General features: G+C 53.3%; 11 protein-coding genes across 11 annotated transcripts; 7 read left to right on the top strand and 4 right to left on the bottom strand.

Moving 5' to 3' along the window:
- Nucleotides 1-48: 48 nt before the first annotated feature.
- On the bottom strand, nt 49-1,380 carry Malapachy_2636 (acyl- oxidase; the record flags this gene model as incomplete). The annotated part of the gene is made up of 1 exon (XM_018137124.1): nt 49-1,380. The coding sequence occupies one exon, from the start codon at nt 1,378-1,380 to the stop codon at nt 49-51; it is 1,332 nt and encodes a 443-aa protein (XP_017993181.1).
- Nucleotides 1,381-1,604: 224 nt separating this feature from the next.
- Nucleotides 1,605-4,708, bottom strand: Malapachy_2635 (dna repair and recombination protein rad54; the record flags this gene model as incomplete). Its single annotated transcript, XM_018137123.1, has 9 exons — nt 1,605-1,771; nt 1,797-1,875; nt 1,901-2,079; nt 2,108-2,826; nt 2,858-2,962; nt 2,993-3,031; nt 3,329-3,572; nt 3,599-3,664; nt 3,691-4,708. 9 exons carry the CDS (start codon nt 4,706-4,708, stop codon nt 1,605-1,607), a joined length of 2,616 nt encoding a protein of 871 aa, XP_017993180.1.
- Nucleotides 4,709-5,853: 1,145 nt separating this feature from the next.
- On the top strand, nt 5,854-6,939 carry Malapachy_2675 (glycoside hydrolase family 16 protein; the record flags this gene model as incomplete). Its single annotated transcript, XM_018137163.1, has 1 exon — nt 5,854-6,939. One exon carries the CDS (start codon nt 5,854-5,856, stop codon nt 6,937-6,939), a length of 1,086 nt encoding a protein of 361 aa, XP_017992955.1.
- Nucleotides 6,940-7,242: 303 nt separating this feature from the next.
- On the top strand, nt 7,243-8,125 carry Malapachy_2650 (hypothetical protein; the record flags this gene model as incomplete). Its single annotated transcript, XM_018137138.1, has 5 exons — nt 7,243-7,306; nt 7,335-7,413; nt 7,441-7,768; nt 7,798-7,977; nt 8,120-8,125. The coding sequence occupies 5 exons, from the start codon at nt 7,243-7,245 to the stop codon at nt 8,123-8,125; spliced, it is 657 nt and encodes a 218-aa protein (XP_017993015.1).
- Nucleotides 8,126-9,313: 1,188 nt separating this feature from the next.
- Malapachy_2649 (transcription initiation factor bdp1 subunit) lies at nt 9,314-9,656 on the top strand (the record flags this gene model as incomplete). Its single annotated transcript, XM_018137137.1, is given in 3 exon segments — nt 9,314-9,337; nt 9,354-9,506; nt 9,552-9,656. 3 exon segments carry the CDS (start codon nt 9,314-9,316, stop codon nt 9,654-9,656), a joined length of 282 nt encoding a protein of 93 aa, XP_017992917.1.
- Nucleotides 9,657-10,134: 478 nt separating this feature from the next.
- Malapachy_2654 (ubiquitin-conjugating enzyme) lies at nt 10,135-10,743 on the top strand (the record flags this gene model as incomplete). The annotated part of the gene is made up of 4 exons (XM_018137142.1): nt 10,135-10,137; nt 10,179-10,305; nt 10,349-10,577; nt 10,617-10,743. The coding sequence occupies 4 exons, from the start codon at nt 10,135-10,137 to the stop codon at nt 10,741-10,743; spliced, it is 486 nt and encodes a 161-aa protein (XP_017992858.1).
- A 194-nt stretch (nt 10,744-10,937) lies between these two features.
- Malapachy_2647 (serine palmitoyltransferase) lies at nt 10,938-12,482 on the top strand (the record flags this gene model as incomplete). Its single annotated transcript, XM_018137135.1, has 1 exon — nt 10,938-12,482. The coding sequence occupies one exon, from the start codon at nt 10,938-10,940 to the stop codon at nt 12,480-12,482; it is 1,545 nt and encodes a 514-aa protein (XP_017993358.1).
- Nucleotides 12,483-12,543: 61 nt separating this feature from the next.
- Malapachy_2632 (tfiid and saga subunit) lies at nt 12,544-15,018 on the bottom strand (the record flags this gene model as incomplete). Its single annotated transcript, XM_018137120.1, has 1 exon — nt 12,544-15,018. The coding sequence occupies one exon, from the start codon at nt 15,016-15,018 to the stop codon at nt 12,544-12,546; it is 2,475 nt and encodes an 824-aa protein (XP_017993185.1).
- A 3,932-nt stretch (nt 15,019-18,950) lies between these two features.
- On the top strand, nt 18,951-19,296 carry Malapachy_2655 (hypothetical protein; the record flags this gene model as incomplete). Its single annotated transcript, XM_018137143.1, has 2 exons — nt 18,951-19,119; nt 19,148-19,296. 2 exons carry the CDS (start codon nt 18,951-18,953, stop codon nt 19,294-19,296), a joined length of 318 nt encoding a protein of 105 aa, XP_017992859.1.
- A 33-nt stretch (nt 19,297-19,329) lies between these two features.
- Malapachy_2646 (rni-like protein) lies at nt 19,330-21,226 on the top strand (the record flags this gene model as incomplete). The annotated part of the gene is made up of 4 exons (XM_018137134.1): nt 19,330-20,543; nt 20,571-20,718; nt 20,748-20,957; nt 20,987-21,226. The coding sequence occupies 4 exons, from the start codon at nt 19,330-19,332 to the stop codon at nt 21,224-21,226; spliced, it is 1,812 nt and encodes a 603-aa protein (XP_017993359.1).
- Nucleotides 21,227-21,316: 90 nt separating this feature from the next.
- Malapachy_2624 (coatomer beta subunit) lies at nt 21,317-23,749 on the bottom strand (the record flags this gene model as incomplete). Its single annotated transcript, XM_018137112.1, has 1 exon — nt 21,317-23,749. One exon carries the CDS (start codon nt 23,747-23,749, stop codon nt 21,317-21,319), a length of 2,433 nt encoding a protein of 810 aa, XP_017993237.1.
- Nucleotides 23,750-23,873: the final 124 nt, after the last annotated feature.

The following is a 23,873-nucleotide window of genomic DNA, read 5'->3' as shown; positions in this document are numbered from 1 at the left end:
CTACAATTGGATGTTACGTTACTCGTAGTACTTGGTGACGCTATACATTTAGAAGCCCTTTTCCTTAGCCAGGAGGTTGAAAATGGTGTGCAGCTGAATGTTGCTGGTACCCTCGTAGATGGCACCGATCTTGCTGTCACGCCAGAACTTCTCAATACCCTGCTCACGGGTGAAGCCCTGACCACCGCACCACTCAATGGCCTTGCCAGCAGCACGCTCAGCAACCTGGCTAGCAAAGAGCTTGGCCATAGCAGCCTGCTTGGTAAAGGGACGGCCCTCCTCCTTGAGACGAGCAGCGTTGTACACCATGAGGCGAGCCGCCTCAATCTCCGTGGCAATCTGCGACATCTGGAACTGCATACCCTGGAACTTGGCAATCGGCTGGCCAAACTGCTCACGCTCGAAGGCGTACGCCACAGCCTTGTCAAAGGCACCCTGGGCAAGACCCACCATCTGGGCACCAATACCCACACGACCCTCGTTGAGAATCTCAATGGCAATCTTGTAACCCTTGCCCTCCTCACCGATGAGGTTCTCCACAGGCACCTTGACCTCGTCGAAGTTCACAGTGCAAGTGCTCGACGCACGGATACCGAGCTTGCGCTCCTTCTTGGCAATCTCAACACCCATATCCTTGGTCACGGCAAAGGCCGAAATACCCTTGTAGCCCTTCGAGGCGTCACCCTGCGCGAACACGATGAAGAACTCAGCCTCAGCACTGTTGGTGATCCACATCTTCGAACCATTAATGATGTAGTGCTTGCCGTCGTCGGACTTCTTCACCGAGGTCTTCATGGCAAACGCATCAGAGCCCGAGCCAGGCTCCGACAAGCAGAACGAACCAAGCATACCCTCCGATAGCGAGGGCATGTACTTCTCGCGCAGCTGGTCGTTGGCGTACTTGCGCAGCACCGTGTTGACCAGCGTGTTGTGCACATCACACAACACCGACACGGACGGGTCAACCTTGGCCAGCTCCTCAATCACAATGACAGCTGACAGGAAGCCAGAGCCAGCACCACCCAGCTCCGGCGAGGTCTCGATGGCCATGAGGCCCTGCTCAAAGAGACCCTTGATAATCTTGGGGTCCATCTTCTCGTTCTCGTCCATCTGCTCAACAAGCGGCTGAACCTCGGTCTCAGCAAAGCGACGAACAGCTTCGCGGAGCATCTCCTCCTCCTCGGTGTACTTGTACAGCGAGTTGGGACCGAACGGGTTCTCGTACTCCTCCGCACGCATCACCGACGAGGAGAAGGCACGAACAGCCGGAGCGCGAACGACTTGCGGCACGCGCGAGCCAGCCACAAGGCGGGCCGACATAGCGCCGCGCGCAGCCGAGCGCAGGGCAGTAGTTTGACGAGCAAGCATACGCATGGACATGGTAGAAGTCTAACGGTGCTTCATTGCGCACGCACAGCTTCCATCTCTCGTCTAGGTGGGTCACCGGCTATAAACTCATGCAACCAATCACAACAGGACCTGAATACGTTCTACCGGGGCCCAACCGGTCGATCATGTGGAGGGTTTAAGGCAAGCAGGTCGGCCAACACGGGCGAGAGGAGTCATTGTTGCCCTGGTCGAGGCGGATTCTAGCTAAAATACAGCTACACACGTCGTCGTTGTATAAATTCACGCACACGCTCATGCCCTTCAGAGGTTACAAATAGCATTCGTTTCTCTTCACTTTCCCATTGCAACACTCCCAGCGTTTTCGCATAGTCTCGCACTTGCACATAGTCATGAAGCGAAGTAAACTCCGTGTACAAATTACCTGCTGTCAGAAAGAAAACACGTACCTTGCACCGTAGATACACGATTCTTCTCACGCTCCCAGAGTCGAATTTGGTCGGACACCGTGATAGGCAAAAGCGGATCCTGATGTCAGTAATGGAGGACGTACGTTTTTATACATTTGGGGATGTGCGTGGTGTGTCAAATAAGCGATGATCTGATCTGCCGTGATGCCTTTGTTCAAGGCTGATTTGACACTATACCGCGTAAGCTGCCCAATGACTAGATTGGGAAGCCGGCTTTTTAATGTAACGAATAAGTTTAAAATCGCAATGCGTAATAAATTGGCTTGTGTCAGTAGAGAAAACCCACGTACAAGTATACGCATAGACGCGGTAGTTTGTCTCCACAATAAGGTACCCTTGCTCTTCTTGGTCATTTTGACGGGATAGCAGTGGAGAGGCCGTAGATGTCAATGTAGAGGCAAGCCTGGTAGGAAAAAAGTACTTGGCAGATTTGGAAGGGCGATACACGAGACCATAATCGCTCAGTTCTTCAAGTGTTTGCATCTGTGTAAGGGACAGCCCTCTTGTTTCATAAGCCCGCCCTAGCTCAAGACCACCCACGGTAAAGAAAAAGGCTAAGACCTCTACTAGGTCCATATTTCGCTCCTCGGCCATACTAAGATAGTGGAGAAGCAGCGCCCAGAGCTGAGAATTCACATCTTGCAGTAAGAATTGAAAGCCGAGGGACGTGATGTTCAGGCTGTCATCTTTTGTGCCGTCCTTCTGCATGAGACCTGCTCTTTGCAATAAAAAGAGAACAGTTTTTCGCGGCGCAGTAGCTTGGTCACTGCCTACCATGAAATAGAGAATCGTTTCCCATTGTGACTTCGCATATTCATCCAGAAAGTCGACCGACACGGCCTGTTGCTGCATGTCGCTACATGGCTTTCCAAAGGATTCGACGTCGCCACTCCCTGTAAGTGCACCTGTAATGCCACGCCGGAACACTTCGTTGATATACAAATACTTTTCATCTTTAATCATAATGATGGACAGTCGCTGCATGCGCTCTAAAGGCATGTCCAGGGCGCTATACGTAAGTCACTCAGGATCAGACGTACTGCTCACTTTGCTTTTTAAATAATTTGTGGCAGTCGTCCATCGATAAAGGCTTGTCCAGGAAGACCATATCCATAATGATCTGTCTAGCAACCATAGGCAGCAGGCTTCAGTCAGTATAGGTCAAGATGACATACCGAAAGACAGCCAAACAACTAGCCGGCTTCTCAAACAGCCTAATAAGAATAGATCTTGGCTGCGACTTCAAAAAGGTCTCAATAGGAAGCTCAGAGGTACTCATAGCGGCAACATGGGGCTATACATGCACGGCGGTGGTATACCTGCACGTCTGCCAGAAGTGGCGCATGTGCATCCATCGGGCAATCGGGTCAATAAAATATTATCACTAATGGCTACAGTATTGGAACACGTAAGAGACATCGTCGTGCACAATCTCCGCGCGAAGAAGATCATCATGTAGGTTCCCAAGATCTTCCCTAGCCACATGGTTCCATGTACTAGTATCTCCGTACAGCATGGCCTTCGACGGGGCAATTTGCCGTCCATTTTGGCAACGCTTACACTTGTAAGTATCGTGAGTGTCAGACAAGGTATTGGATTTAAACGCGAATAGAGCACGCAAATCTTCGCCGGAAAAGTGGCGTTCGGCATCGACATCCTCATCGACCACACATGTAGATAGAGATTGCTTGTGCGACTGTCGTTGCAGAATTTTTTCTTCAATAGAGCCGGTAGCAATAAAACGGTATACAAAGCCTGGGATGAGATAAGCGTATACATACAAGACTTTTTCTGGCCGTCACGCCAAACACGAGCCAATGCTTGTTGATCGGACGCTGGATTCCAGTCTGGGGTAAGTAACATATTAACGTACCTGGATCAAAGAGCACAAGACGGTTGGCACCGATCAAGTTCAGACCGCAGCCACCAGCCTTTGAGCTAAGTAAGAACACAAACTCAGGAGCTTCTGGGTCGTTGAATCGATCCACCAGTTTTTGACGCTTGTTGATATTCATAGTCCCGTCAAGACGGAAAAAGCCCCAACGCTGGCTTCGGCATAAACGCTCAAACAAGTCCAACGTTTGCGTGTAATTGCTGATCAAAACAATTTTGTCGTCGGTGGTAGTGCGAATGGATCGTAAGAAGCGTTCCAGTACAGCCATTTTCCCTGAGAGAGCTACAGGTACATTTCTTCGGTCCCCTGGCTTGTAGCCTTCGGGAAATAGCTCTTCACTTCCCTCCAAATCGTCAGGTAAATTCAAAAGATCTGGATGGTTGCACAATTTCTTCAGAATGCCAATGGCCTTAAGAGGTTGTGATCCTGCACCGCGAAGAAGCTTCTTGATGGCTGGCGACCGAATAAATAGATTGTACAATTCCAGTTGGAAGGGGGACAAGTTGCAGAAAACGACATGCTCATACTTGACAGGAAGGTACTTGGATAGAATATCATTCGTACGACGAATAATAAATTGGCTTACTAGCCCTGACAGCTCCTGTAGTTTCTCGCGACCCTTTTGCTGCACCGCATCGGTAGATTCTGCGTCACGACCACGCAGAATATCCAGTTCAAAGCGTTTGCGGAACTCGTTGCGATTGCCCAGCACGTCAGGAATAGCGAAGTTAATGAGGGAAAAGTATTCGGACAAATCATTTTGGATCGGTGTACCCGACAAGATGACACGTCGCTTGACTTTGAGCATATCCAGAGCCTGAAATGTAAGTGAATCTGCGTTCTTCAAGCGGTGACCTTCATCACAGAGAAGAAGACCGATCTCAGTGTTACCAAGAAGCTCCTGTAGATTGCGGAGGGTTTCGTAGGATACAATCATTACAGGCTGTACAATCGCACGCCCTGTCGCATCAGCCCATCGCTGAACCGATTCGAACATTTGTTCCCTGCTGAGCTTGCCATCTAGAGCAAGAGATCCAGGGGCAGAAGGACCAAGCCATTTAACAAGCTCATTGGCCCAGTTTCGCACAAGACTAGAGGGACAAACCACCACAGCTTTTTGAATGGTGCTTTTTCCCGCGTGTGGTGATTGCTTTAGTAGTGTCCACAGCAAAGTAATGCATTGAAGGGTCTTTCCCAGCCCCATTTCGTCAGCCATAATGCATCCATGCGCATTTTCAGCAACCATGCCTGTGGTACAGCGGTATAAAAACTTTACGCCCTCAATCTGATGTGGCCGTAGGATTTTGCTAAGGCGAGGATCAATGACAACAGGCACCTTCTCTTCCACGTCAGTACGGGGCTTATTGATACCGAGAATCGACGCGAGACTTTTGTGAGGTCCTCTCTGCAGCTCGAGCTTTTGCTGCTGCTCTTCGAATGCTACTCGTGCCTTTTCCCTCTCAAGCTCTGCTTCTTTGTCGTCAACGGTAGGGTCATATAGTACAATGGCATGCTCGCCCATAGGATCATGCAGAGGACGGGGTGGTACTTCAATCGGTCTCCGTACACCCAAAGCAGTATTTGATAGCCTAGACTCGACAATTTCGCCGCGTTCATTTCGCATGCTTGGAATAGAAAATCTTCGCCGGATCGCGTCCGGTTTGGCAGAGTAGACGAGCCACTTACGTCGATCCGCATTGAGGGAGACGCCAGTCGCATCAATGCCTTTATATACACCCTCTAGACTTGACTTCTTACGAGGTTCAAGAACTTCGCGATAATCTTCTTCATGACCATGAGACTCGCCACCTAGTTCGGCGTAGTTTACGCGTGGCCGTTTCCGGAGCGACGCGCTTGCGCCACATTGCTTTTTCCAAGGCGTTTTAAAGGGCTTCTGCTCAGTTAGTGGACCAAATCCACCTCCTGTTGCTAGCTGACGCGTATGTTCAGCATTTTTTGGCTGGTTTGAGTCTTGCAGCTCTGTGAGCGCAGCTACCACCGCACTACGGCGCATAATGATACACACGAGTCGAAGTGGAGCGAAGACGCGTGCACAGCCTTTTCGCGTAATGAATCACGTGTTCCTTGGCGAAGTCCGTGCCCCATTGCTAAAGTGGCTTCTACTCCCACCTTTCAAGCAAAATGAAGTGGCTTCCATTGAGTTTGAGTGTTCTGACTGCACTGTCCTCAGTGCAGGCAGTGAATTGGCAGATCTCTGACAAAATTCAAGGGCAGGATTATTATGAAAAGTTCAATTTTATCTCCGGCACCGATGCCAACATGACGCAAGGCCTGGTGGTGTATCAGGGAATTGACTCTGCAAAGAACTTGAATTTGACTTCCGTGGATGGAAACAAATTCACAATGCGTGTGGATACGACGAAGGAGCAGCATGAAGGCCGCCCAAGTATTCGTATTGAGTCAAAAACTTCGTACAATGATTCTGTGATTATTATGCAGGCCTCCCATGTGCCTACTGGCTGTGCTGTTTGGCCGGCTTTTTGGACTGTGACGAACAACCAGCCGCTTTGGCCTAAGGGTGGTGAAATTGATATTCTGGAGAATGTGAATGATCAGTTCCCATACAACCTTGGCTCTGTTCATCTGAACACATCATGTTCTATTCAAAATCCTCAGCAAACTGGTACTACAGTATTCACACAATGCAATGCTCTTGCAAACCAACAATCTGGTTGCCGCGTTGCTATGAATGGTACCAACCCCTCTTGGTCATACGCCGACCTTAATCAAAAGGGCGGTGTCACCGTCGCCATGGAGCGTGACTTCTCCGATGGCGGCAAGGGTATTCGAATGTGGCTTTGGGCTAAGGGTGAAGAGCCAAGCGATGTTAAATCTCCGGGAAAGGATGTGAATCCTGATCAATGGGGCGTCCCCAACGCTGACTTTGGACTGACACAATGCTCTGATCAATTCAACAACCATAACATCATCTTTGACATTACTCTTTGTGGCTCTTGGGCTGGAAATGCTTATACTGAAACGACTTGCCCGTCGCAATTCAAATCGTGCAGCTACCAAGTTGGTTTCTTGGGTGATTCATTCAAAGATGCTTACTGGGTGGTAGACGGGCTTTATGTGTATACGCCGAATGGCGTCGCCGGTGTTGGTGCAAGCACGAAGCAAGCAAATGATGGTTCCATTCCACGTCATGCATTGGCTCTTACTTACACACTGATTTTCGCTGCCATTGTGGCCTGTTTCCTGTAAACGACAGACATTCATATTCTGTAGACGTGGCAAAGACTTTTTTGTGGAGAAACAGACTCCTACTTTTTGCACACTTCCTCCGTCCGCCAAAAAATGTCGAATGTGTATGACAGGCGGAGAGCTAATGGTCCCGAAGAAGTTGGGCAACCTGTATACAAACTGGCTGTCCATGGATCAGGTCATTCTAAGACATTATGGTCTACGGATGAAAACAAACTATTAGAAGACCCTACGTCTATTAACCCGACAAACTTGACTGTATCGTCGGTTTCTCTTGGTGAGGACAAACTGAATATTCGACGCATGGCACGTACAGATATTCTCAACCGTGTCAATGGAAGATCTGCGCTTGACTACAGACCCATTTGTATGTGATGTTAATGGTTAACAATTAGATTTGCAAGTGGACATTATTCCCAACGCCAGTGGAAGTGCATTGATCGAGTGCGGTAACACGAAAATCGTGTGCGCTGTGTACGTATACTTTGCCTAACGCAACAGACATGGCCCTCGTCAAGTCCGTGGTCGTCAATATTCTGGTAAAGCTGAACTGAACGTGCAATTTCAGATGGCACCATTCAGCTTGAGACAACGACAGAAACCAGGAAAAGATACGGAGAAATCTGGACCTGCTTCTCTAATTCAACAGGCTCTACTACCAGCTGTTCGGCTAGAACTACTTCCAAAATCTTCTATTGATGTATATGTTACAGTTTTGGATTCCGACACGTCTGAACTTGGCTACTCTTCGCTCGGGGTGACGGCTGCAAGCGCAGCTTTAGCCCAAGCGGGTGTTGAAATGCTGGGTTTTGTGACTGGCTCTACAGCAGTGTGTATCTATACTTTACTTACGCCTAGTCACTGATGTATTCACTCCCGGTGAATGGTGCTACTCATCAACAATGGCTAGTTGATCCGTCACAATCGGAAGCTATTCACTCCAGCACACATTTGATGATCTGTACGATGCCCGCGTTGGGTAGAACAACATGTTATACACTACAAGGACCCGTGCAGCAAGTATCTTCTATCAAGGAGGTATGTCGGTATTGCTACTAATAAAAGGTTTCAAGTGCGTTAGTGGCAGCAGCGACCAGTTACCATAGTGCTGTCGCACAGGCACTCTATAAGCAGAAATAGCACCTCTATTGTACGTAAGCAAATGAGAAATTTTATCTAGGCGTGAACGTGGCTCGAGCCATTCGTGCCATCCACTTGATACCAGACCATCGCGTGCGTAATGGAGAACGATGCCTACGTTGATCCATACGAACATGCTATTTGTTTTAGGCATCAGCTGCCGGGAAATATGGTAAAGTACTGGAAATACCGCACGTCTTTGTTTTCTAGGTTTCATGAAGGTATTTTGATGGACAAAGAGTCTTGGTTTTCTGTCACCCCAGAGGCAGTGGCTTATCGCCTAGCTGTCGAGTGTGCAACAGACACCATTTTAGATGCCTTTTGTGGTGCTGGGGGAAACGCTATCCAGTTTGCATTTACCTGTGATAATGGTACGTTGCGCTTGGTTCTCATTTAAGTTATTGCAATTGATATTGACCCTGTAAAAATTTCGATGGCAAAGCACAACGGTACGTGCCCTTCTTTTACTCATACAGTAGCTCGAATCTATGGTGTGGAAGACAGAATCACTTTTTTATGTGGTGACTACGTGGAGTTTGCAACAGATTATATCCAGGCACGCACCGGTGCAAGCACGTCACCTGCGAGGAAATGGGAAGGCTGCCATTTGAAACCAATTGACATGTATGTCTACGAAAATGATTCTTACTTTGAAGAATATTCATGGTATGGAAATATCTGACTGACAAAATAGTCACCACCATGGGGCGGTGTAGACTATGTGGATCCAACAAAACTTGGGTCCATAAACCTGACCAAGCCATACTCAGACCTATACCCCCTAAGCGCCTTACAGCCAGTGGATGGACAGACTTTGTTCGGATTGGCCTCTAGTATGACGGACAAGGTAGTACTATACCTACCTAGAAATACGGACTTGGATGACATTGCCAGGCTGGCTATGTCAAACAAGGAGCTCCGCTTTTCTGTGCATGTGGAAGAACTTTGGATGGGGTATAAATTGAAAGCATTGGCTGTGTTCTTGGCGAGACAATTGGATCCCTAGCCCAGGCGTCGTGATTAGTCAGCATACGCAGCGGGAATACCCTCACGCCATGCCCGGGGAAAATGGTAATAGTGTCGTACGAACTTGCCACTTCTTTCGACAGTGCGGCAAGTTGCATTCAATTGATCTTACACGTCCAACTGTCTGACAACATTAAAGATGGTATGTATACGAAATATTGGACAAGGAGATGTTTGTGGGAACATTAATTCACGATATTTTCTTTCCATGTCGCGCGACGCACGACCAGGTGTACTAACAGGTACAGGACTTTTTCTTCTGTATCCCTATCATTTTCGGTTGCCCGAACAAGATCAAGCAGGAGGGTGATGGCACCCCATACGTCTGCCCTCGTTGCCACAATGCCCAGGTTGTGGAGGCAAAGAGCCGTACTTGGTTCGAGCTTTGCTGGATTCCATTGGTATGTATCCTTACAAGTGAAGAACGGAGTACTAACAGATATCAGATTCCGTTCTCCTCTAAACACATTTGGCTCTGTGGTATTTGTCAATGGCAAATGCCGCGTGGTGGTGGTTATCAACCACAGCCAGCTGGTATGATGAAACAGTGATTATTAACATCTTCACGGAGTTGATAATTCTGGTATCTTTGCCTTGTAAATTTGAAGTTAGTCTTTCAACCATATTAGTGTGAACTATGAAGAACTCGGCGCGTTTTGTCCTATAGATATGCTAGTGTGCATACCTATAGATGCTTACTATCGAATTGCAAAAGGACTTTTGACACATTTCGAGATCTGAAGATAGATGTACGATAAGAGAAAGAAAAGGAGGATTTGTGCCTAGAAAGTGTCTACGCGGTCCTTAGTATACGAGAGAGCGAGCGCGAAGTCGTAGCATGTTTCGTAACCTTGCTGACTAAGCGCAGTTGGACGCGACCTGCTATGCACGAGCGAGATATTATAGAGGTCTTGTTTGCCACCTTCAATAAGGAAAGCACGTTCATTCCTTGGTTGAGCGAGCTGATCTTCTCATTAGACTACGATACGGGTGTGGATCGTATATTTGACGTACTTATACTCGTGCTAAATGGTATGTATGCCTATTACCAGTCCCTTCTTACACGCACCAAGTCGACCCCGTCCAAGCGCAGGCTTATTCGCGACTTTAAGCGCCTTTCGTCGGACCCGCCCGGTGGTATCTCAGGAGCACCATGTGCTGATAACCTTTTAGTCTGGAACGCTGTGATTTTCGGACCAGGTATGTATATATGCGAATGAGAAAGATATTAACATGGTGATAGCTGATACGCCTTTTGAGGATGGCACCTTTAAATTGCTACTTACATTCGATGAATCATACCCCAATAAACCTCCTACGGTAAAGTTTCTAAGCAAAATGTTCCATCCCAATGTGTATGCGAATGGAGAGTTGTGCCTTGATATCCTGCAAAATCGTTGGAGCCCTACATATGATGTGGCTGCCATTCTTACGAGTATTCAGAGTCTTCTTCATGATCCCAACCCTAACAGGTATGCATGCCCCGGTGACACAGCGATGCTAACTTTAAGTCCGGCCAATGCGGAGGCGGCCTCACTCTATCGCGAAAATATGAAAGAATACGTCCGCCGCGTGAAGCTCACGGTAGAGCAAAGCTGGCTGGATGAGACGGATGATGTAAAAGAGTCTACAGAGTAGGATGAAAATAAATTGTGTAGCTTTGGGCTTTGTAACCTTGCTCGCTCGGACGCAGAGAGCGCCGCGGAGGTGTGAGTAGGGCAAGCAATAATTCCTCGTATTGTGGAGTTAATCTCTGGCCGGACGGTACGGCGCCTGCCAAGCAGTCTCATCTCCTTCCTACGGCGCAGGGGCTTCGTAGTGTGCCTGGAACGATGGCGACCAATGAGCCTTTGATTCAGGATCCGGTATCAGGCCTGGCTGATCTGGTGAATCGATCTTTTCAGCTTATTCCAGGGAAGGAGATTGTTGTGCGCTACATTGCGAGTAGCTACCAAAATGACCCTGTCCGATCCCTTCTCGAGTTGATTCTGTTTATTTTCGCTGTACGCACCATTTTGCAGAACCGGACCAGGTCGAGCAGGAACTTTGTTAACCTTTCGAACTCAGATATTGACTACCTGGTGAAAGAGTTTGAGCCTGAGCCATTGTGCACACCACTGTCGCCAGAGGAACAAGACGACTTGGATGGCGCGCCGCAGATTGTGGGACATGCCTCTTCGCACCCGATGGTGAAAGCGCCGTGGATGTCCGGCACAGTTCCACGCCGTGTAAAGAACTTGGCGTCGTTTAACTTCACTGGCATGCTTGAAGCGTCTGAACTCACGGTGCAAGCCAAGCAGATTCTGCGTGAGTACGGTGTGGGCAGCTGTTCCCCCCCTGGCTTTTACGGCACAAGTGATATGCACATCAAGCTAGAGGAGACGATTGCGTCTTTCCTACGCAAGGAGGCGTGTATTGTGTACAGCCAGGGCTTCTCGACTATTAGCAGTGTGATTCCCGCGTTCTGTAAGCGTGGGGATGTGATTGTGGTGGATTCTGGTGTGAACTTTTCCATCCAGAAGGGACTGCAGCTGTCGCGTAGTCGTCTGTATTGGTATGACCATCATGATATGTCGTCGCTGGAGGCGGTACTAGCGCATTTGAATCGCGAGCAGGCTCGTTCGCGCAAGCCGTTGACACGCCGGTTCATCGTGACCGAGGCGCTGTTTGAATCGGACGGCTCCATGGCGAATCTCCCGCGTATTGTCGAGCTGAAAAAGAAGTACAAGTTCCGTATGATTCTGGACGAGTCGTACAGTGTAGGCACAGTGGGTCCGACGGGCCGTGGCCTGCCTGAACTGCAGCATGTCAACCCAGACGATGTGGACATTGTGGTGGGCAACCTCGCTGCGTCGTTTGCGACAGCTGGTGGTTTCTGTGCCTCGACCAAAGAGATTGTAAAGCACCAGCGCATCAACGGTTTGTCGTTTGTCTTTTCGGCGGCAATGCCAGTCATGATGGCGAATGGCTCCACGGTCGCGATCCAAAAGCTGATGACGCACCCGGACATCCTAGCACAACTACGTGACAATACCGAGAAAGCGTACCACGTACTCTCCCAGATCTCAAGCATCACTATTCCCAGTACGCCGGGCAGCCCGTTGATTCATGTACAGATCCGCCCCAAGGCACAAAGTGAGCCCATGTCGGCTGCAGGCCAACGGCGCCTGCTTCGCCAAATCATGCGCCAGGCGCTGAACCAGGATGTGATGGTTTCGCTGGGCCCGCGGCTGCGCAGCATTCGCCCGGAGTTGGATGAAGGCACATGGGCCAACCCCAGTCTGCGCATCGCTGTGACCAGCGCTCTGAGTCCTGCCGAGATGGCCCAGGCGATCGATGTAGTGCGGGCCAGCATCGTAAGCGTGCTAGGCACATGAATCTATCACATACGACATCCAAGATAGAATCACAAGGACTAAAAATAACATGATGGAAATACTATGACGAAGCGCCCGTGTACACACCAGCCGCCAGGCAAAGGTTGCGGGGCGAAAAGTGAACATCGTACACGGGTGTGTCTTTGGTGTAGTAGGTGCCTACGCAATCGGCACTTGCCTCGGCGTCGGGCGCGTTGGTATCTTGCGCTGTACGTACGTCCCAACAGCGCACGGTATCGTCAGCCGAGCCGGAGACCAGCACAGCGCCGTCCGCACTAAAGGCCATATCGTGAATCGTAGAGGTGTGGCCCCACATTTTCTTGATCCGACGACCGGACGCCAAGTCCCACAAGCTGATCGAGTGGGCGTCTGGCGTCGCGCTGCGCGCTTGGCCCAGCGCACTGGACAGACTTCCAGCACTCGCCGAGGCCAAGTACCGGCCATCTGAGCTGATACGCACACACGTCACAGGCGATTGGTGGCCCACAAACAGACGCACACAGGCACCACGCTGCACATCCCACAAACGGCATGAGCGATCCGACGAGCCTGTAGCGAGGTACAGCGAGTTGGGATGGAAACTCAAGCAGTCCACGTCCGACAAGTGGCCCGCGTAAATGCGCAGAGGATGAATTCGCTCGGCACTCCACAATCGCGCGGTGCGATCGGCACTGGCCGTGGCAAAGTAGGTGCCTAGCGGACCCCACGCAATGTCCCATAGAGGGTACTGGTGGCCGCGGTAGGCTACCAGGGCCGAGTAGGTATCCAGACTCCACAATCGCGCAGTGCCATCCGCACTGCAGCTCAGCAGATGACGCGGTTGTGAGCCACTGCCTCCCACAGGATCAAACGAGACACCATACACAGGCGCGCTGTGCCCAATGAGTTTGCGCGACGTTGCTTCGCCTGGAACACGATGCTTGTTGAGCGTCTTGCGATCCCGAATGGCCGACAGATTCAAGTCGCTTTCCAGCTCACGCAGGGGCTCGCCTTTCAAGCTCCATACCTGCACGTAGCTTTCTTCAAAGCCTGCCGCCATCAATGTCAAATCAGTCGAGAAGGAACTGCATGTAAGTCCATCTTCTGCATCGTAGAACGTGTACATGCAGACACTCGGAAGACCCACTGTACGCGGCACACCTTCCCATGCCTGCGGCGGTTTCGCGTCGTTCGCAGTCGCAGGCTCAGGTGCTTTCGAAGGATCAATCTGCAGGCATTTTCGGGCATCGCGAACACGCTCGACTTCACGCAGCAAGTCGACCGTACGGAACATGGACGGCTGCGGCGGTAAATCGGCCAGCGTAGCGCTCAGTAGGCCCGACGTATCCTGCTGCATTTCCTCGGCATCTTCACGCATCGGTGTCGCCGACATTCCGCGCGATGAAGGCGCCGGCGAGGCATTGGTATCCTTAGCCTCCGGCTCCTTGGCCGTTGACTCGTCCTTGTTCTCTGCGCCTTCCTTCGCTTGCAGCTGATGCTGTTCTTCACGCAGGACATGCTCGACTTCGTCTTTCAAGTCGTCGGCGAGCGGAATTCGCGGATGCAGCTTCAGCTGAGGGCCTGCCGCACGTGCATTAAAGTCCGCAATCGCATCTGTCTCTGACACCACGCCCGCTTGGAGCTGTGGATGGTACCGCGAAGCGGCAGCAGCGGTCGTTGAGGAGTACGATGGGCCGGCACCAGTAAGCCCTGTACCTTCTTCGAGCTGCAGTGGATCAAGCTGGAATAATGCGGAGCGAAGGACTTGGATTCGGCAGCGCTCGTTGATGATCTTCAGCATCGCTTCACGACCACGACGTGACGGCTCCAATATGTTGTCCACCACAGAAATGTCTTCCAAGCTCGAGAAGCCTACGGGGCTCGTGCCATCTGTGAGCCAGCCAATAAGCAAGCCAAACACGTTGGGCGACATCTTGAGCACATATCGCTCTGTGCGGAACCGCTGTGCAAGTTCATCGGACGCGATGTGCGATGGAAGACACAACGCACGAAGATGCGAGAGCAGCGATGCGTGAATGGGCTGGAAAAACGAGGCATGGGCAGAGAAAAACTCCGTCGCCGCCATGCCTAGGCCCATGTCGACCATGTTGAGGTAGCTGTGCACAAACAGCGGAAGCAGTAACGGGAGAAGCTCCGGTTGGTAAATATCCAAACTGCCTGTACACCACGTCTTGATCATGGCAAACCCACGCGCCGTATCGGTGGGATCGAGAAGGAGCGCCTGCGCGCCGGCCTGCTCCAGCCCCGAGCTAGCACTCGCGTCAGGGCCCGCCTCCTTGTCGCGTGGATCACGCGGCACATTTTTGCTCGCCAGCTCCGCCATACTCACTTGATTGGGGCCAAGCTGCGCATCGCGAGCCGCCGAAGCCTGCGTCGCCGAGGCGCCTGCTTTCACGGCGTCCATTTCGGCCTGCATAGCACTTAAGGCTTTCGCAAACCCATGCGAACGAAGGTACTCCATCACAGACGCAGACTCCATACTCGAGGTCGTGGATCTGCTCTTGGCAGTAGCGCCATCACTCTCGGTCCCTGCCATGCTTGCAGTTCCGCGTGACGTGACGTGACGTGACGAAACGACGAGCGAGCGAGCGGGGCTGGACGCCCAGCGACGAAGTGACCATCACGTGATATGCAACGCCTCTTACCATAGGGGAGGGGGCTCTCTAAGCATAGGCTGGGGGGAAAGAGACAAGCCGCCAAGGCTGGGCGTGGCGAGAGAAAAAAAAGAACGGCTATGCATGCAGACTGGGACAATGCTGCGATCTCTGACTAGTAGCAGAGTACGTCGTTTCACTATGTAGCTACAATGAGGCATTGTCTGCTAGGTGGAGCAGGTCAGAACAAAGGAACGCTGGGCATGCCATATAGGGAGGGTGGCCCCTCGATAGCTTCCATGCAAACCCATGAGCCTACCTATCGATCCAGTAAGTGCGTGGAGCGACGATGAGGATGATAGCGCCGAAGCCCTGCGTGCCATGGACGAATGGGTCGACGAAGTAAATCGGCTTCTGGGCGGCACTGCGCGTCGGCCCGCCTCCTCTGCAGTAGTCAAACCAAGCGTAAGGCAAAACCCATGCTCACCACCCACGCCGCTACGGTTCAGAAACATCTCGTCCCCCACATCACCAATTTCTGAGCGGGGCGTGCCATCCCCCCTAACGCCCATCTCTGAATCTTCGCCATGCATGGTGCACCGACTCACCCCAGGCCGATCCCCGCCGGTGCCCCCACGGCCTGGTAAGTCGGTACAAACGTTACCATCCACGAACTCTTCTAAATCCGTTCGCCCTGAAGTCCCATGGCGTCGCTACCAGCCCCCCTTACCCCCACAAACCATACCGCCTTGCGTCCCGTTGCCTGACAGGCCCATGGCCGATGATGTGCCACTGGATATGGAAGATCCACGTACTTCTGTCCATTTACCCTACATCGTTACAACACCCACCAAGACGCTACCCAGCTACTTGCGTTCCACCGCAACAACCAGACCCATCGTCCTGGTCCAACCGCCCAGTGTGGGTGGGACCGTACCTACCATGACCTCCACCCCCCTTTCATAAAGTCGTAGACCTCGCTAATGCTTACGAAAGGGCCGCGTGTCCACCAAAAAAAATCACAGGCCATGCGTCACGACGAAGCTTAGTGACGACCTACGACATGGCTTCGATGTCCGCAGCCTCGGCATGGACGCAGCCATGGCATCCAGAGTGGCAGTTGGCCCGCGGTGTGCCACTGACATCGCGCGAGGATGCACCAGTCCTAGCCGATGTCGTGCAAGGCGAATTGACGCAGGTCTTGCGATCGCCCACGGCGCGCGCGATGCTTGCGCCGATTGCGCAGGCCTTGCAGACGACATTGCAGGGGGCGTCGTCCTCGAAGGATGTCGTGGTACCTTTTAACAAAGTTTCAGTGCCTTTGCCTGGCTCTAAGCAGGAGGTGCTGGGGATCGCTGTCGCGTCGTTGCATGCCTTTGTACAGCTCAACTGGACAGGGCCAGCATTGGCGATGCAGCCTATAGACTGGCTACGTGCATGCGTCCCACAAGCATTTGGTCCTCGCTCAGTTGACGAAGAGGAAAAGGATGCGATGCCTGCGCGTGTCCTGCACGCCTCAAGTCTGGAGTACCTGACGTACCATGGCGAGCCAGCGTACCATTTGTGTGAAGGTTCGTTTTACCTTGTGTTCTCGCTCCTGGCGCTCGATGCATTGCATAAAGCCGATGCTGCATCGACGCTACCTTCGCTACCATGGTGGCGCCTCCGTGCACGATCTGTGCATCTTCGTATCCTAGACGAGGCGGTCGAATGCGAGGCGTCGCTGATGCATGCCGTGGATGCGATGGCCGAAAAGATGGAGGCACATGCAGCGAAAGCATCGTCGCAGGGCGAGAAGTATGCATGGGATGCACTACGTTCGCGTGTGATTCTAGAGACGGCGCTAGCGTATCAACGTGCAGGTCACGATCGCACGTCGTCAGAACGGCTCATTGATGCGGCCAAAGCGAATGGACTGGTGTACGAGCTGAGTGGAGCGCTGGGGAAGCGGACAAAGTGGCAGAAAGAGGCCAAGACGCAGCTGGTCCTTCTGGCAGAATCACGCGAAGCCGGTGCGGATCGTGCTGACGAAACGACGCCTGCGACCAAGAAAGACACGGAGCCGAACCCGGTGAACTCTGGGTGGCAGGCCAGTGTCGATCCAGAGAAGCAAGTGGACCACCAGCCAGCCACGTACTCGCTCAACGACGATACGCTCCTGGAGCAGACGCAATTCACCTCCACAGCACCGGGCGATGGCGCAGGCTCTCTCTCGCACTTGCAGCCTGGCGCCCAGCCGCCGCTGGCCGTGACGGATCAGTGCACATTACTTGCTCTGTGCCTGAACATCCACAATACACAGGCATCACATGGCCTCACGTCTGAGCAGATGTCAGCATTTGTCGAGCGAGTGATTTCGCACCCACAGAATTGGAGTGTACATACCATGAGCTTGCTGCTTCGATCTCGGTTGGAAGCTGCACGAACACGTACAGTGGAGCGCAGTACGCTGCAATTGCAAGCGCTGATTGATCAGATGCCGACCAACGACTCGAGTCTGCGTGAGCGGTTGCGGTTCTTCCACGCCTTGGAACTTCCGGCGAAGTGGGCGATGCAGGCAGAGCTCGCACGTCGCTTTGTATCCCTCGGTGTGCTGCGTAGTGCCCTGGAAATCTTTGAGCAGATTGAACTGTGGGAAGATGTGGTGCAGTGTCTGGGCCTACTGGGCCGGCAGGAAGAAGGTATTGAGGTGGTGCGGGACCTTCTGGAAGGTCGTAAGACTGAGGCGGATGTCCAGCTGCAGGAGAAACGTATTGCCACAGCAGCGAGCCGTGTTCCGCGCACGCGGTTTGTCCGCGCTCGTGCAGCCAAGTTGTGGTGCCTTTTAGGCGACTTGCAGCCTGCCGAAGCGGAATCACACTATCTCCAGGCATGGGATGTATCAGGCTCGACGTCCGCGCGGGCAGCACGTTCGTTGGGCGGCTACCACTTTGCCCTTAGTGCCTTTGATCAGGCGTCTATGTGGCTCCGCCGCGCGGTGCGTATCAATGCACTGTATACTCGCAGCTGGTTCATGCTGGGCTGCAGCTATATGCGCCAGGAAAAATGGCTCGAAGGGGCGGCGGCGTTCCGTAAGTGTACATCACTAGAAGAAGAGGATGGAGAAAGCTGGAACAACCTGGCCAGCTGTTACTTGCGCATGCATGCCACGCAAGTGCCACGTCTGGATACAGTCTTGGAGGAAGCGCCAGACGACGAGGAGAGCAATGCGGCCAGTGTCGGCACGGCGCATGACTCGGGCGTGTCGGTCATGTCCGAGTCAGAAGATGACGAAGGTGCGGCTGCGCTTAGCACGAGTGCCATCACAGGAACCAGCGAAGGTGCGTTTGAGCTGCGTCTCCTGGCACACAAAGCGCTTGGCATCTCGTTGAAGTACCAGTTTGAGTCGTGGCGTGTATGGGCGAATTATATGGTTGTGTCCATTGACGTCGGTATGCTGCGAGAAGCTACGCGGGCTTTTGCGCGCGTGATTGAAATTCGGTTCCGGGAGGCGAGCAGCAGCGCTGCGACAGCAGGCGATGCAAAGAACGTGGTCGACTTGGATGTGCTCAACAAGCTCGTCGACGCTGTGATTCGAGCGCCCGCGGCGGATGAAGATCCAAGCACACGCAGCACGGACATAGGCGAGGCCTTGCGACCGGCCGTGACCCGCTTGTTCCAAGATACCTTGCTACCGCGTTTCTCGACAGATGCTGCGATTTGGCAGAGTTATGCGCGACTTCTTTTCTCGGCAGGTGAGTACCGCGACGTGCTGCAAGCTCGTGTCCAGAGCTTCCAGTGTGGTCTGGGTGATCCAGAGTCAACAGACGTGGTCACCGACAAGCGCACCTGGGCCCTGGCGGTGGAGGAGCTGCAGGAACTTTGCGATGTGCTAATGAACCTCGGCGATCAAGCGGCGGCGCCAGGTCAGAGCGAGGCGGCGATGCCCGACTGGAAATTCCGCGCACGTACACTCGTACGCAACTTCATGGCCCGCACACGCGATAGTTTTGAGGACGAGCCGGAGTGGGAGAGCCTCACAGACCTCATGACTGAGCTCAAACGTAGTGAATAAAAGACCCTGCCGTGGAGGAACCATCTGGGGCGTGCGGCGCCCAGCCCCGCTGACTCAGCACAGCGTCGCAGGGCCTGTCGTTACCTACTCCGCAAGGGCGGCCGTCGACTTTACACCAAGCCCTCAGGCACCACCGACGCCTTCCGTCACAGCAAGGCAGCGTTGACGTGCACCACAACGGGGGACAATACGACGCGCCATGGACGCCATGTCCATGGAGGAAGTGCGCATGACATCAGCTCCATCCATCGCTAGGTCGGTCGTGCGTGGGGCCGCGACGCCCATGTCGCCATCGACAGGATCAGAGTCCGATCCGTTGGACATTTATGAGATGCCTGTAAGCGGTGTGAGCGAGGCGCCACCGCTTAGTGACTCGGGCCTTCTGCATGACTCGTCCAGTCGGACCTCCAACAGCTATGCGGAGCTACCTCGCGAGATTTTGCTGCAAATATTTCGGTACGTCTTGCTGTCCCAGCAAGACTTGCAAGCATGCTTGCTTGTCTGCCGCCGCTGGTGCGTGTGTGGTGTGCAAGTACTATGGTACCGTCCCTCCTTTTATCGCCTGTCAACGCTCTTTAAGCTCATCCATGTCATGATCCAGCCGGAAGCACTGTTTCCCTATGCCAGCTACATCCGCCGGTTGAATTTCAGTCTGCTCGCTGGCGAGTTGGACGATCAGCTCTTTGGGCGTATGGCCGCCTGTCGGCGCCTGGAGCGCCTTACACTGTCCGAGTGTACGCAGGTCACAGATGCCACGCTCTCGCGCGTCCTGCAAAACACGCCGCAATTGGTCGCAATGGATGTCAGCTGGGTCGAGCAGGTGACCGATGCTACGCTCTATGTGATTGCCCAAACGTGTGGACGATTGCAAGGGATCAATATCACAGGCTGCCGACTGGTGACGAGTGCGGGTGTGCAAGCATTGGCAGAGTGCTGTCATATGCTGCGCCGCATCAAGCTGGCCTACTGTGCGCATATGAACAGCCAAGCCCTTATCGCACTCTTGCAGCAGTGTCCTATCCTGCTAGAAATTGACGTGGCACAGTGCCCACAAATTGATGATACCAGTGTACAATGGATCTGGCTTCGCCCCAATGTCGTGCGTGAGCTGAAGCTGGCGTATTGCACGCAAATCACAGATGGCGCGTTCCCTACAACATCGCTCCATGATACCTTACTGCGGGCATCATCCCAGCATCCGCCAACGTTCCACGTATGCGAGCATCTTCGAATGCTAGATCTGACAGGGTGTGCGCAAATTACCGACGAGGCTGTGCGGGCCATTGTTGCTCATGCACCGCGCCTACGCAACCTATCCCTGGCCAAGTGCACCAACCTGACGGACGAGAGCGTGTATGCGATAGCATCGTTGGGCCGGCAACTCCAACATTTGCACCTGGCACATATGGAAAAGTAAGTACCCACCACGCTCACACACAGTATCACGGACCCCGCGGTGATCCACTTGGCGCAGCATTGCACACGTCTGCGATACTTGGACCTCGCATGCTGTGTACGTCTTACAGATGCAAGTGTGATTGCGCTCGCAGCCAATCTTCCCAAGCTTCGTCGCATTGGCTTGGTCCGAGTACGTGCCAACGTACTAACGAGTTGCAGGTCACCTCCCTCTCAGATACGGCTATTTATGGCTTGGTCGAACGGCATACCAACCTGGAACGCGTCCACTTGTCGTACTGCCACAACATCACTGTGCCGGCAATTTTTTGGCTGGTATTGCGATTGCCTCGGCTCATGCACTTGAGTCTCACGGGCGTGCCAGCGTTCCAACGGCCACGACTCCAAGCCATGTGCCGCACGCCCCCGAAAGTATGTGGAACGAACGGCTCACCCTTTAGGAATTCAATCATCACCAGCGCCAGATGTTTTGCGTGTACAGCAACCGCGGCATTGTGGAGCTGCGTCGGCATTTGCAAATGGTGTTTGCGGACCCCTCCCTGGGGATGCCCTACGGGACGCTACCATCCGAGATGAACCGCGCTTTCCAAGCGAGTTGGATGCGGCAGCAGCAACAACAACAACAACCACAAGGAAAGTATGATGAGCCTGCTGGCACGCAAGACACCGAGGCAGATTAAGCAGTACGCTTTGCATGTACACTACGTCATCGTGGAAAAAGATTCGTCCTGTATGGATGATATATAGGTACCTACAGACGCGGCATACGATTAGTATCCGCCCTCCGGGAACAACGATGGCATCGTGTGTGGATGGCCAATGCGCTCACCCATGGCCTGCTGCTTAGCACTCGGCTGCGTCGCAAACGCCTGCTTCCACGCATCCACGATGCTGGGAACGAGGTGAGGCGCATACGTTCGTGCAAACAATGCAGCCTCTGGCACACGGTCCGCGGAACGCAGCAGTTCCACAACAGCGCCTGTGTCTTGCACCTGGAGCAGGGCGGTGATCGCGAGGTTCAGCTCGCCCTTGGCCTGGGCGGCTTCCGCCACGTGACGTAACAGCACCTCGTCTTGCGTCGCGGTGCCGATAAGGAAGAGCGAGTGGATATCGTTCGCATGCTCGAAGCATTCTTGGGCCAGCGGGACGTTCCAGCGTGCCAGCGCTTGATCGCCAATCCGGCGCCAACGCATCTCCGCGCCGGATGCAGGACCGCTGCGTGCGATATCCAGCGCCACCTCGAACTCGCCCAGCTGGACAGCCAAGTCAAACTTGTGGTCCGGATCCACGGCCACTTGCAGCGCCAGCTCGGGCATGGACTGCGCCTCCAGGAACTTGGCGACCTTGCCGCGGTGCTGATGCGGCACCTTCGGGAGCAGTGCATGGGCATGCTCCATGTCGCCCTGCAAAATAGCCGTTTGGTACTCTACCACAGAAAGCGACAGCACAAAGCTGTACACATTCATATCCTTATCCGCAGCAAACACGCAGCTCAGCTGCGGCAGGTAGCCCAGTACATACAGCTCAAAGTCGCAGGGACGGATAGTGTACGACTGCTCGCCAATAAAGTACTGCAGACGGTTGGCCGCATTGGTGTAGATGAAGCATTCGCCTGTCCAGCGGCCCGTGCGCACAGACTCGTGAATCTCGGCAATCACCTCGAACGCATCCTCGTAGCCTTCGCTATCGTCTTGCACGCCACTTGCCATGTACGCATCGTACGCAGCACGGTGGAATCGAAGGACGTAGAACGAGTCAGCCGTCGTAATCACGACCAGCTCATTCGTTTGCGACCACATGACTTGCCGAGCCTCCACGTTGATACGGCGGATCAGCGCACCTGTGCTCCAGTCATAGAAGCACACGAAGCCCACACCAATCACGGCCAGTAGAGCGCCGCCAGCAATGCCTTCCACCACATAGTTCACAAGGACCAGTCCACTTTGCTCCTTGAAGTTTTTAAACACGCGCACACGCGTCGATGAGTCCTCCCGAATCGCATACGTGTTCGAGTCAGACGCCCAAGCAAAGCCCAGGGCGGCGCCAAAGGCCTTGTTACGCCATGCCAGCGCTGTGTAGATGGTATACTCACCGTCACCACACACCGTCACAAAACGGCCGTTGGGCGAGTGCTCCAGCAGCTGCGGGTACACTTCCGTCGTACCGAGCTCACGTGTGGTAATGCGCAAACGCTCACCATCCACCAGCTCTTCTTCCGTGAGAGTCGCGACATTTGTGCCCAACACTTCGGCATTCCGTGCATATACGACCTTGCCACTCTGGTCCATACTAATGCATGGATCTTCCTTCCCGAGCTTGACAACCACAGCACCTTCATCATAACCCAGCGCAATATCGTGGCTGTTCTTCTTGTACGCAATGCACCACACACGTTCCAAGCCATAGTCCAACGTCGACTCTAGACGGTACGTATTCGCATGCCACAACTTCACCGACCCGTCCTCGGAGCCCGAGATGATAAGCGGCAGTGAGGGATGGAACACGGCGAACGATACATTGGACGCATGGCCTGTGAGAGTCTGCACACACGACTTGCTCAGGTAGTCCCAAATGCGCACAGTCTTATCGTCACTAGTCGTAATCATGTATGGCTTGTCGCCCCCATGGTAGTAGTTCACAGAGTTCACACCTTTCTCATGTGCTTCCAAGGTAAAGTTGGCCTGTGGCGCACCGAGTGTCCACACCTTGACAGTCCGATCTAGGGAGGCAGACGCAAACGAGTTGGAGTCCTTCGGATTGAAGCACAAGTCCATCACAAAGTGGGTGTGACCCTCGAACGTCTGCACAAGACGCCAGTTCTTCTCCCAGTCCCACAGACGGATCGTCATATCATCACCGGCTGTAAGCACATACGAGCCCGTGGCATGCACAGCAATGCTGCGGATATAGTCCGGATGCGCCTCAAACGACGTCACCTTCTCGTGCGTGTTGTAGTTGTAGCAGCGCACAAAAAAGTCGTCAGAGCCCGCAAGGAACCAGTTCTTGCGCGCTATGAAGCGTACGCAGCGGACAGGCACATCTGCCACTTCAAACGTCTTGACGACCGCACCCGTCTCATAGTTCCAAATGAACACAGTGCCATCGTACAAACCCGCGAGAAGCCAGGGCTCCGTCGGATGGAAGTCCACCGACTTGACCCGCTCCGATCGCGAGAAAAACTTGCGCTGTATGTCAAGCAACATTCGTGCTAAGGCGCGAGTGCTGCAGGGATCTCGTCGTCGAACCTCGTCGCCGCCGCGCACGCTCACTCGCCAGCCAGCGGGGGCCAGCCCTGACCAACGCGCGCCGCCCGTGACTGCCACGTGG

The sequence above is a fragment of the Malassezia pachydermatis genome, assembly GCF_001278385.1.
Source record: "Malassezia pachydermatis strain CBS 1879 chromosome Unknown scaffold2, whole genome shotgun sequence".
Classification (NCBI taxonomy): Eukaryota; Fungi; Basidiomycota; class Malasseziomycetes; order Malasseziales; family Malasseziaceae; genus Malassezia; species Malassezia pachydermatis.
Note: the sequence above shows the minus strand (reverse complement) of the source record. Positions and strands in the feature narration are given on the sequence as shown.